This window comes from Microcaecilia unicolor, chromosome 9, assembly GCF_901765095.1.
Source record: "Microcaecilia unicolor chromosome 9, aMicUni1.1, whole genome shotgun sequence".
In the NCBI taxonomy this organism is placed as follows: Eukaryota; Metazoa; Chordata; class Amphibia; order Gymnophiona; family Siphonopidae; genus Microcaecilia; species Microcaecilia unicolor.
The window spans coordinates 163,288,835-163,301,966 of NC_044039.1; the positions used below are offsets into that span (position 1 = coordinate 163,288,835).

Sequence of the window (13,132 nt, forward strand, 5' to 3'; positions counted from 1 at the left end):
TATGCATGTACACTTTTTAGCACACGCTAATGCTAGAGACACCCGTAGGAATATAATGGGTGTCTCTGGGGCCCTTTTACTAAGTCGCATATGTGCATACGTGCTTTCTATGTATGTCAATTTTGAACTACCACCTGGCTACCACGAGGCCTGAGCAGTTATTTCATTTTTTATGCGCATTCACTAAGCGCAATAGAAAATTTCCAGTGCGCAGCACTAACCGGGCAGTAATCGACACTGTATGCGCATAGATCATTACCACCCGGTTAACGAATGAGATTTTACCTCTAGGTCAATGGGTAGTGGTCAGGTCTCATGCCCACAATGGACGCGTGCCAATTTTTATTTTACTGCACATCCATTTTCGGCAAAAAGGCCTTTCTTGGAGGTGCACTGAAAAATGGACCTGCGTGTATCTAATACACGCATCTACACAGCGCAGGCCATTTTTCAGCGCACCTTAGTAAAAGGAGCCTATCGTTAGCATATGCTAATTTTTTTAGTTTCAATGTTTTATTGATGAAGTACCAACGATAACAGCACGTATTCAACATTCTCAACACATTCCCCTGTTAAACAATGACCAAGATTAATGATATAAAAACACAAGTTCTTCATCTTCATTTTAACATTTCCTCCCCCTCCCCTCTCCTCTATGGCATCTATTGTTACACTGCAAAACAAACTTACTGTATTATAAAACAATTAACTCTAGCAAATTGCAGTAAATACAACTGTCTGACTTAAGCCTGGGGTGCTTAAAGTCTTGTAGCTCTCCCCCAGGCTCAGCTTATCCTTCTGCTATAACCAAATCCCTCCCCCCCCTTCCTATATGCTAATTTTTAACGCTAGCTAAAAAGTGTGTGTGTCTACAGCGTGGCTTAGTAAACAGGGCATTAAATTTGTACCTGGATGGAGAGTTAAATAACTTGCCCAAGCTCATAAGGACTGGCAGTGGGATTTGAACCAGTCTTCTCTTGTTGACAGCTTGGTGCTCTAACTGCTAGGCTACTTCTCCACTCCATTAGTGGATTTGGAAGCCACTGGAGTGTGTTAGTGGGTTGAAAGAATCAGTGGGGTACATTAGTGGGTAAGGAGGTATCATTGTGGTCTGTTCTTGAGTCAATGTGCTATATTAATAGGTTTTGTAAGCAGTTAATCTGATTCCAAAACTCATTACTATGTTCTAAATCATTAACATCACGCTGTCCCCAAAACTGTACAGTGGTCAGTTTTGTGTGGTACTGAATTTGGGGGCACAGTGGGTGGACAGTGAGCGCAGGGCTGGGATGTGGGAATTAGTGGGTGTGTGTGTGTGTGTGCTGACTGTACATTTTTGGGATGAATAGGTGGATGGGATGAGTGCAGCATACGGAAGGTACAGTGTTGGGAGAAGGTTATTACACTCTCTTGTCTCTGACTCGGGACCAAAGTTCCTTTGGATCAGGGATGCCAGATTGGGTTTCCCAGGACCTGGGTCTTTATCTGGGAATCTCCTGTACAGATGGCACCAACTTAAGGAGGTCAGGTCTGTTGGATGGCATTTTCAAAAATGTCCACTTACTACCACTGAAGTAAACGGAAGTTTAAAAACTGTAATTCACCTTTAGGGTGGTAGTTAAAACTCAGCATTAAAAATGCTTCTATTTTAACAACTTTCCTATGTATTCAGGTTTATTTTCTGTGCATTTGCATGGAACATTCTCTAAAATTAAAGCACTTTTTAGCGTTTATTTTTGCACACTTGAAGGGCAATTTTATACATTGGCATCTAAAATATGTGCCAATTATACATGTAACTTATAGAACAATACCATTTACTTGCGTGATTGGAGTCACTAATTGGCATTTACACTCCAAGGTCAGAGTCAGCACTTAATCAGCCAGGCTAACCACATAAATAGGACCGCATTAAAGTCAGTCCTATCTTTATGCGGTAACCCATAGCCAGTTAAGCGCTGAATATCACAGTTAACCAGTTACTCGTTAGCCGGTTCCACAAAACTGGATATTCAATGCCGAAACCCAGACATGGCCCGGCACTGAATATCTGGGTTTAATCACTGGCGGCAGTCAGCAAAATGCTGATCACCACTGACTGAATATTATCCCCATAGTTGAGAGCTTAAGGGGTACACGCTCACTGGAACAACCAGTAGCACTTAGCGAAATGCTACAGCAGCTAGTCAAATGTCCACTAGCCACAAGCAAATGTTCCCATTAACTTTACAATGGAGCAGCCTAATGCCGAGAACCAGGGAAACCAGGTTTGGGTCCCACTGTTACTGTCACTCCTTGTGATCTTGGGCAAGTCAAGTAACCTTCCTATAGAAGCTAGCAGCTACTTTGATGTAAGCCTTCAAGGACAGGGAAATATCTATTGTTCCTGAATGTAACCCATCTTGAAAGAGGCTTAAGCTGAATGCAAATTTAAAAACTTCACCTTCATCTAATGTTACATCTTAGGCCCAGATGCACAAAACTTTAACGACCCTTTAACAACCCTTTAGCGAAGAAATTGCCAACCGTTGCATGTACTAAAGCCCATTTTTCGAGGACCTAGCAGCTAACGAAAATGAAATGCAGATGAGCAATTAGTGTAGAAACCCTTTTGAAATGACATGCACAAACGTTTTCCGATTGGTTTAACGAAGGAAAACGCTGAAAAATCTAACGAGAGGTCTGTACCTCTCGTTAGGGCTCTCCGGCTAAAAACTCTAATGTAGAACTAAAAAAAAAAAGAACAAGGGGGGTGAAAACACGCGCCAGGGGCGTCCTTTATTGACGCCCCAGGTCGCCGCTGCTCCCGCTCCCTCTCCAAGCAATCCAGAAGTTAAAAAATAAAGGACTGGGAGGGGGCAAAGGCGCTCGTCAGGAGCATCCTGTTTGAATGGCCTTGCCCCCCCCACCCTGTCCGAGTTCGCCGCTGCTCCCCGCATTATAAATTTAAAAAGCAAAACGAAGAAATCCTTACTTTAGAAGCCCCGGCCGGCCCCCCTCCATTCCTCTCTACTCTTCTGTCAACCCCACAGCTCCGCCTCCTGACACACTCTGCCCTGTGCCCCGCCTCCTCCGTGGGTCGTCGCCGCCATTCCCCCCTCCATCGGGCCCCCCTCCCTCTTACCGGGCCCGTGCAGCGCCTCTCACCTCTATGTGAAGGCGCTGCACGGGCAACAAGATCAGCTGACGCCTCTGTCTTCGCCCATTCTTCCTTCGTGTCTCTCTCCTTTTGGGCCCGCCCCCGTCTGATGTTAAGTAACCAACATAGGTTACTTACATCAGACGGAGGCGGGCCCAAAAGGAGAGAGACACGAAGGAAGAATGGGCGAAGACAGAGGAGGTGTCAGCTGATCTTCTTGCCTGTGCAGCGCCTTCACATAGAGGTGAGAGGCGCTGCACGAGCCCGGTAAGAGGGAGGGGGGCCCGATGGAGGGGGGGGGAATGGCGGCGACGACCCACGGAGGAGGCGGGGCATAGGGCGGAGGGTGTAAGGAGGCGGAGCTGTGGGGTTGACAGAAGAGTAGAGAGGAATGGAGGGGGGCCAGCCGGGGCTTCTAAAGTAAGGATTTCTTCGTTTTGCTTTTTAAATTTATAATGCGGGGAGCAGCGGCGACCTCGGACGGGGTGGGGGGGGGCAAGGCCGTTCAAACAGGACGCTCCTGACGAGCGCCTTTGCCCCCTCCCGGTCCTATTTTGACTTTTGTTTTTATTTTGGGAGCCACGTGTTTGTTTGATTTTTTTTGTTTTGACAGTGGCATGCGCAGAACAGCCAGCATAACGCTTGGCTGCTCTGCGCATGCTTTAGGGGCCTTTTACCGACGGGGATTACGGACGTATGATACCTTGTACTTTTCAATACCGCACCGAACATTTCTGAGCTGTTTTTTTACTGCATTCTTCGTTTTTTTAAATTCGCTAAGTACTTTTACGAATTTGATTTTTTTAAGTTTGTTTGATGCATCTGGGCCTTAATTCTGTAGTGTAAAAGTGCCCTGAGGGTCCTCAGTCTGCCCGTGAGTTGCTTCCCTCATCACACTGGACAATTAAAGAGCTTACATTATGCTTGTGACAAAAGTTAACTGCTTGAAGGGTCTGCCAGGTTATACTCTTGACTTGATGCTCTGGTACCCTGGGGGGGACAAAAAAAGCAAAATTAATTAGATTGAAAAAAAAAAAAGAAGAAAAAGTTAACTACTCAGAAACAATTCCACAATAGCAGGGTCTGGTCCCATAGTGTTGAGGCTCTTCCTCATGCACAACTGCAGGCCTTTCACCCTGAACAGGAGGTGCTTCAACCTTTTCCTGTTATGGGAAGAGGCGTCTGACCTTGAGTGAACAAGAACAGCTGCCGCTTCTGGGCTTTTAGCTCAAACACCATTTCATGTCAGCCTTGCTGAAATATGTGTTAGCTCTTCTTTTTTTTTTTTTCTTTAGGAATGTGACCTAGGCATTCCCAACAGCCAAAATCCCAAACTCTTGCTAGGCCCACTGAGGAACTCTGGGCCCTCATACCAACTCCTTCATAGTCTCAGCAGAGGATCAGAAGGAAGCCCAAAGGTCTGTAATCATCATACGAAATCACCAAAACTACAATCTTGTTAAACCACTACTTTTATTTTTGAAGGATATATAACAGGAGCGGACTGACCATTGGAGCAATAAGGCAGTACCCGAGGGCACACAGCAGTAAGGGGTCCACTCTCCTCTAGCTTCCATCTAATTTATTCACTTTTGATAGGTGATTAGGGACTCATGACCCTTATTGCCAGAGGGAACAGATCACCAGTCAGTCCGCACCTAATGTATATTATGGCACTCTTTAACCTAAGGAAACATTTCTCTGCAGCTAACTTTGGGTCAGGTCAAAAGAGCTGCTTAAGGTGCGGGCAGTGAGGCAGTGGCTATGTAAAAGGGCCCCCCGAGCGGAAGAGTTACTGCAGGGCAGCTTTTAATTGTCCTTTGCTTCAGGATGTGCTGTCCATGGAACGGAAGAGGTAGTAGAGTAAGAATGATGGGCAAACTGTGTGATGCCATGCCCAGTGGTGTACCGAGGGCGAGGCGGTGGGGGCGGTCCGCCCTGGATGCACGCTGCAGGAGGGGTGCAGGGAGCAGCCACGCGGCTGTCGGCTCCGCTGGTTCCCTGCTCCCTCTGCTGTTATTTCCTGTTCCGGGGCAGAGGGAGCAGGGAACCTGCGGTACCAACAGCCACACGGCTGCTCCCAGCACCCCAGCAGATAAGAAGAATGCACCGGGGGGGGGGGGGGCTTGGAGGTGATGCGCCAGGGGGACACTGCATTTGGGGGGGGGTCGTGCTGCACCCAGGGAAGGGAATGTGCGCTGCAGCGAACCGCCCCAGGTGGCAGCCGACCAAGGAACGCCACTGGCCATACCAGAGTATAATGGGAGGGTGGAAAGGTTGGCACTTTGGAGGAGGCTTTGGAGATAGCATACAAAAAGGGGGTGTGGCATCGGATAAATACAGAGATAAAAACCACACAAGAAGAGAGGGAAAAGAATGGAGGTGACATGGGAGGAAGAAGGAAAAATGGGTACAAGGAAGGAAAAGTATCCAATTGCAACCCTAGAGGGCTGCACAATACCCTTAATGAATATCAAACATATAAACGGCGAGTGACCGACTCACTCGCAAATGCGCAGTAGAGACTTCCCTCTCTGTCCCACCCCCATGTCAATACGTGATGACGAGGGCGGGACAGAGAGGGAAACTGCGCCGCTGAGGTTGATACCGCTCCCCCCCACCCGCCCACCCGAGGTCGCCGCTACCGTTACCCCCCCCCCACACACACACACACCTACACCCGGGCCCTCTCTCCGCTACTAAACTTACACATCCATTCGCCGGAACGCAGCACGCACATCAGCTGAGCTGCCGTTGGCCTTCCTTCCCTGCCTGTGTCCCGCCCTCGCTGACGTTACGTCACAGGAGGGCGGGACACAGGCAGAGAAGGAAGGGCCGACGGAAGCTCAGCTGATGTGCGTGCTGCGTTCCGGCGAATGGATGTGTAAGTTTAGTAGCGGAGAGAGAGAGGGCCCGGGCCGGGTGGAGGGATGGCGGCGGTGGCGGCGACTCCGGGGGGGGGGGGGGGGAAGAAGGAAGGAAGGAAAAAAAAAAACCAATACCAGCCCGTTTTTACGGGCTCTACGGCTAGTTATATTATAACACATTTCATGCATATTTCATTGGGAATATCCTGAAAACCTGACTAGATTGTGTCCTTGGTGTCGTGGTTAGAGCAGCAGGCAAGCCAGGGTACAAATCCAACTTCTCTCTCTCTATTGCCTTGAGAATAAACTTAGAGGCCCTTTTCCTAAGCTGTGCTAAAAGGTGGCCTGTGCTACGACTACTGCGTAGGTTTCCCCGCACACTGAGGTCACTTTCAGCGTGGCTGTAAAATGGCCGCATTTCCTATTTCCTCCATTAATGCCCAAATGCTAATTCCCCAATTAGCGTGGGAGCTCTTAAGCAGGAAGGGCTCACGTGTTCACCATGCACTAATTGGTTGGCATGCAACAATGCAGCTGCGCTAACCAATTAGCCCTGGGCACGCCTACTCTCCGCCCCCAGCACGTGAGAAGCATGCGCAGATGCCAAAATTACCACAGGATGCCTGAGCATGCTCCACGGTAGTGCATTTGCCCACATGGTAAGCACGCGTTAGTGCTGTCACTTAGTACAAGGACCCCTCTGTAAGCTCTCTTGGGCAGGGACCTACCAGGTGTACTTGAATTTATAACTGACGTCGAGCTTGAATTTAGAAAGGTGAGTATCAAATGAAAATCCAAAACTCAATCCAAGAAAGAACATCTCAGGGAGGTAAGGAAAGCCGAAAAGGAGAAAGAAGTTATGCAGGGACAGAGGAAATAGTAGTGGGGAGTACAAATTTTGTAGAGAGATGAGGCTGAGCATTAGTGATTTATAGTAAACGTGTCGATGCCAGAAATCAGTACAGATGTTGCTGTACCTCTGCTGCAGGTAGGTACTTTAGTACCTCCATAGCAATTTCTGCGTGGACACAGAATGAATAATTACCTCCCTCCCCACAGTCTCGGGGTGTAAATAACCCTAAAGGTCCCATGTATGCTCCTTCCTATGCTCCTTCCTAATCTGATTCCCAAGGGAAATGATAACTTCCTTTTTTAGGAGAACTGGTAGGTCACATGACTGCATCTCTTGGCTGTGTCTGAACAAATGTGAAGCTGCCTTCCACTAAAAGACAAGTTACTCAGCTTATTAGCTGTCATTGAGCTTAGTGCTGTAGTGAGTGATTTGCACCTTGATGAAGTTTTCCACAAAGCAGCCCCCACATAGGACAGGCGGTATCTGAAGGAACTCAGCACTTTGCTCTTTTTCTCATGTTTTGAGATTCTGGCAGAACATTGCTCCTCTCCTTGGAGATTAATATCCTGGTTACCTCCCAGTAACCTATGCTCTTTTAACGTTTCTGTAGAAAGTTCCTTCTTTTGCTAGAACCTTTTGATAAAACAGCTGGAGCTTCAGAGAACTGATTTCTCCAGTACAGCTGTGAGCTGTTAATAGTGTTTCTCTAAAGCTATGGTATAGCCAATGGGGGGGGAGGGGGGAAGGAGCCTGCCCCCCCCCCCCACTTTCAGCTTGGGCCCCCTTCAGATCTGCAGCACACCCTTAAATGGTTGGCAGGGATGCCAAAGCCCCAGCAGACAAAGAAATGCAGTGCCTGAGCCACTCCCTTCCTCCTTGGGCTGCTTCTGTAACGCAAAAGTCCTCAGCGTGCCTCCTACTGCCGACACAGGGACTTCTCGCATATGCTCAGTTTGTGCAAGAACTGAGCATGCTCAGGGAGTCCTAGAGTTGGCGGCTGGAGGAAAGCTGAGGATCTCTGCATTACAGAAGCAGCGCAAGGAGGAGGGGAGCGACTCAGGCACTGCGTTTCTTTGGCTGGTGGGGCTTTTGCATCCCCGCAAGCAAATGTATGTTTAATGCACATGCACCGGGGGGGGGGGGGGGGGGTTGTGGAAAGGAGGAATGCATTGCCCCCACCCCCCAGTCCACCCCTGTTCTAAACTGCTTCACCCAATCTCAGCCACTGTCTCAATGTGTCTTCCTGTGTTCAAGATGTTCCTTCATGGTGGTGGTTCTACCTCCTGTGACATACTGTTTTTGAACTTCCAACAGGGATACAATTCACCAACTTTCTACCCAGGCCTAAACAGAATCCCTAGCATGCTCCTAGTCACCTCTGGACAGGCTAGTACCAAAACTAGATAACTTCATTGGATATAAACAGAGGTGTGTGGGAATAGGGTGGGGCACCCATGCACTGGCTTGAACAATTTTCTACAGGCTAACGTCTGTGCAGTGAAGCCAGTACTACATACACCATGCAACCTTTATAATAATACTTTGCATAGTACAGAAGCAAACTCTTTCACTCTTCAAAAAAAACCATGTTGCACCCAGGAGTTCTTTTAGACTGCAAACCAACTTTACTGGAACTTCTGCAACCAGCAGTCAACACTTCAGACTCTTTATATACACAGTTCCATTCAAGATTCAGTTATGATAATCTCAGGGTTACCATATTTTGTCCCCCAAAAAGGAGGACACATGTCCCGCCCCACCACACACCCGCCCCTCCCCCTTTCACACCCTCACTCCGCCCCCTGTCACATTTTCCCCTCCCTCCTGTCACACACCCCGTCACCCCCTCCCCTTACCTTACTACTGCCCTGGTGGTCTAGTGACCTCTTCGGGACAGGAAAGAGCCCCCTCTTTCCTGCCCGGAGCGCTGCCCTGCATGCATCCTTCCATCCTGTTGGTGATCGCGGCGCCGAATCAAAATGGCCACCGAGAGTTGAAGTCTCGTGAGGTCACTTCATCTCTCGGCGGCCATTTTGAATTGGCGCCGAGATCACCAACAGGATGGAAGGATGCATGCAGGGCAGTGCTCCGGGCAGGAAAGAGGGGGCTCTTTCCTGCCCCGAAGGCAGAAGAGGTCACTAGACCACCAGGGCAGTAGTAACTAAGGGGAGGGGAGGCTAGCAATCTGCCCGTTTGTCCGGATTTCTGGACGAACGGGCAGGCTGGCAGGCGGGCAGGCCGTAAATCCGGACATATGGTAACCCTAGGTAATCTTGACCTCTCTTCCTCCCTCTCCAAGTAATTCACAGCTGTACATATTTATATCCCTGCTGTCCTTTACCCATCCTGTTGTGGCAGGAATAAATCCAAGGCTGTTTTCACTACTTCTGGTTTCTAGTCCAAATCTTGCAGGAACAGTCCCTTAAGGCTCTCCTGCTTCCAGCAGTGCACCTCTCAGGGCTATACTCTGGCTTTGGACAGGCTTCCGCTGTCCTAATCCCGCCTCCAGGCTGGACTCCCCTTGTCCACCTGAAACTCCCTTTCCTTCTCCGTTGCCACTTATGGGGCAGCAAAGTCTCTTATAATCAGCCTGTATTTATGTCTTACACTCTAGGATCCCCCAGTACTCCTAAGGGTCCTGGCAAGGGTACAGGCTACCAAAGACCTCATGTACCTCCTTGCAATTTCTTCCCCTCAAACTCCACCCCTGCTGTCACTCCCCACAGGGACACACTTTCTCTCTGCAACGTATTTCAACACCACTCCCTTGGGCTAGGCTTCCTCCCACCCTGTGACATCCCAACTCTCCAGTCCACTGACAGGGACCTCCCCCCCCCCCCCCCCCCAGGGCCTCAAAACACTGTAGGCTCTAGTAATACCCATATAATGGGGTATTACACTTACCTACAAGCATATACTGTGCTTTGAAACCAGCCTCAGGGCTGCAGGCAGGAACGGCTACAGAAGCAAAAAGAGCTGCTTCCAAGTATGCTGCAATGTGAAGCTGCTCTCCACCTCCCTCTCCACCACAGCAGAAGGCAGAGAGAAGTCACATGTTGCAGAATACTCAGAAGCAGAACTCCATGCTTCTACAATCCTTCCTGCTTGCGGCCCTGGAACCGATGTGAAAGCACAGCACACAATGCATATAAGAAAGGAAACAGACTGCATTTAATTCAGGCTGCCCCTGTCAATGAAGAAGAACCGCTCTTCCTCCCCCCCCCCCCCCCCCCCACCCATGTTCTGCTCCAGAGGCACCAGCTCTGTAGCTACAATGGACGCTTAAGCACCACCAGTACTGAACAAACTCCTTGTGTACAGCAAGGGGTAATTTAGGTTGAATTTAGCATCCCCCCCCCTCATCATTTTGAAACGTGGACTTCTATGCTCTCCCTTGTTAAAAGTGCTCTGCATTTAAATCAGGCACACTATGTTTTAAAATAAATAGGTCACCCTTGATGGTTGCAATTATGAATATGTGTGTGGGGTGTGTATTGAAGGAGGGGAGAATCTAAAATAAATACATGCACTGGGGCCCAGTGGCTCTGTTGTCACTGTACTGGCTGGCAAAGCTGCACAAAAGATGATAGAACAGAGGCACAAGATGACACGTCTGACATAATGCCGCCATTATACCAGTGGGCTGATGGAAGAGAGACTTCACCTTTTCCTCTGCTCCCATCCTCCTCAATTGCTGGCTAATGGAAGACAACACTGCCCTCAGCCCTGCTGCCAGTAGGGAGGTGAGAGGATCTGGACTGGCAGCTTTTCAGATGCCTGGGAGCCAAGGAGGGAGGATACATGAGAACAGGTCAGGATGACAATAGGAAGGGACGACAAAGAAATGGGGCCAGGAAATGTTGGGTAGAAAGGGTCTGAAAATACTTGGTAAGGAAAGTGGGGGGAGGGGAGAAATGGTCTTATAGGGAGAGAAGGTGAGGAGCTGGGGGCGGAGCTCCAACCAAAATTCTGTTCACTGCCCCTAGGGACAAGAGCAACGTATTACAGCATGAAATAGGTCAGGTTGCTATGGGTAACCAGAAGAGAGTCAAACTCAATGTCTTTACTCAGCCTGGAAGCTAGGTGATAATGTGAGCTGCAGTATCTACTGGGAATTCACATTTGTAATGCTTGTGTACGTCACCGGGTGCCCGCTCTGCTCCTCTCACACACTGTGTGATAATAATGCAGGTGAAAGTTTATTGACCTTCTTTCCAGAAAAAGAAGTTTCACCCCATGACCTTACAAACATGCCAGCTAGCTAGCAATAAGAAAGCATGCCAAGGAGGTATCCTCTCAGCAGGCCAGCATAAGAAGGCATGCGAGAGAAACGAACAACACACGCTGCAATAAATTCCATCCCTGAAGACTGGCCGGGGATCGTAAACTGCAGGATTCACTTTAATGAGAAGTACATGAAAGGTCTTTGGATTTTGCTCTCATTCCTTAAGAGTCACTGCAACCACTAGTTCATTAATAAAGCCTCAAAAAAAGTCACATATAAAACAAAATAAATTGTTTTAATTCATTACTCTTTTCTCTAATTAAACCAGACAAGGTTCTTGATTTGGGTTTTAACATCATACAAAGCTTTTTCTCCTTTCCTCATAAACCAAGTCTAGACATGCAGCAAACCTGTATAGCTGCTGATGTAAACTAATAATTTCTCTGGCAGTGACATTTACAGCAGCCAGGTTCTCGCTGCCGCCTCTATGGAGAATCTCTTCTACAGCACACAAGATCCTATTCATTAGGCCAACCCGCCCCAAAGAGCAAACCTTAATTCTGAAACCAAGGGCTGAATCAATTCATCTTGCTCTGTGCAGCTATTTCATTAGTGGCTCATGAATTACAGCCTCCTCCTCGTCAAAGCTTTTTCCTGCTTGGTCATTCTCTGAATGTTTTCTTCAGACTGTACACATTTTTTGAAGCATGCTAACATGCACTTGATGGAAGGAGAAGTACTTTTGAGAGCTGATAGCCCTGACTACTGCACAGCATTGTAAGATTAATGTCTTGTGATAGCCTTTACTTTGCCTGGATTGGCGTCCTGAATTTTCCTTTGGGAGGGGGTAGTCCTTTTACTTCAAATGTCAGAATCAAGAGCGCATAAGTTGTGCTTTCACGGCCAAAATGTCACTGTTTCCAGGAGGTATATTACTGGACCACAACAGGAAAATAAAATTTCCCGGAAATGGTATTTCCCCCATTCAGGCACCGAAGCACACAGTTACTGGCTGCACAATGAGGAAAGGAGTTGAGAGTTGGAGTTAACTCATATGATACAAATGGGTCCGCACTGCATTAAAATATATGGTAACGAGGCCATTAAGTAATCATCCGCAATACACAGAAGGAAACAGTAGCTTTTTGGTTTGGACATGCGCAGTGAGCCTTTGTGTATATGTGTCTGGCAGGCTTCCCCCAATTAGAACACACGTTCTTTGTGCCTGAAATTAGCATCTCATCTGCATACTGCATCACAGTTTCAATTTCACAGTAGAAGACGCATGCTCAGCCGTTCATGCGCAGCTCTACCACATGGCTTTCTGCATCAACCCCTCTGCATCAACCCCCTCAGCTGGTAACATTGATAACATGGCTAGATACCTTTCACTTACTAGGTATTTTATACTAATAAGTTTTATATTCCATTTTTATCCTTAAGAATGCAAAGTGGATCACAATAAAAAAACTTTTTCAGTGAAGGGAGCTATAAAGAGTTTCACTTGGAGAAATTCCTTAAATTCAATGGTTAACCCTACTGAACAGAAAATAGATACGTTTTTAGTAATATCCTAAAATACAGATAAGATCTTAATTAGACCCACACTCAGATGAATACCCAGCCGACTGAACTTGGACAAATTTCACCCAGATCACATAAGAAACATTAGCACTAGCAATCAATAAGATCTCTACAGCCTATTGTCAATTGGACACCTGCCTCAATTTAATGAACCCCCCCCCCCTCTCAATTCATCACTGAACTTACCTCCCACCTCAACTTCTTTTTCCAGCATGGCATATTTCCCAAAGACAAAGGTAATATACTACTCACACCATTACCAAAAGACACCAAAAAGAAAACTAACGATATCACCAACTACCAACCTGTGGCATCCATCCCACTTACAACCAAACTGATGGAAAGCATTGTAGCTAAACAACTTACTGAATACATCGACAATTTCTCAATCCTTCATGAATCACAGTCGGGCTTCAGATCTCTCCACAGTACAGAAACCGTCCTGGTAACTCTCCTAGCCAAGT

At 47.7% G+C, this 13,132-nt stretch overlaps 1 protein-coding gene across 2 annotated transcripts in view; it reads right to left on the bottom strand.

Moving 5' to 3' along the window:
• The window catches only part of CDKL1 (cyclin dependent kinase like 1), an 80,441-nt gene that overhangs the window by 19,212 nt on the left and 48,097 nt on the right, over nucleotides 1-13,132 (bottom strand). For both annotated transcript variants that reach the window (XM_030215337.1, XM_030215338.1), the window contains exon 4: nucleotides 4,057-4,129. In XM_030215337.1, coding sequence (XP_030071197.1) covers nucleotides 4,057-4,129 — 73 coding nt within the window. The remainder of the gene's footprint in view (nucleotides 1-4,056; nucleotides 4,130-13,132) is intronic.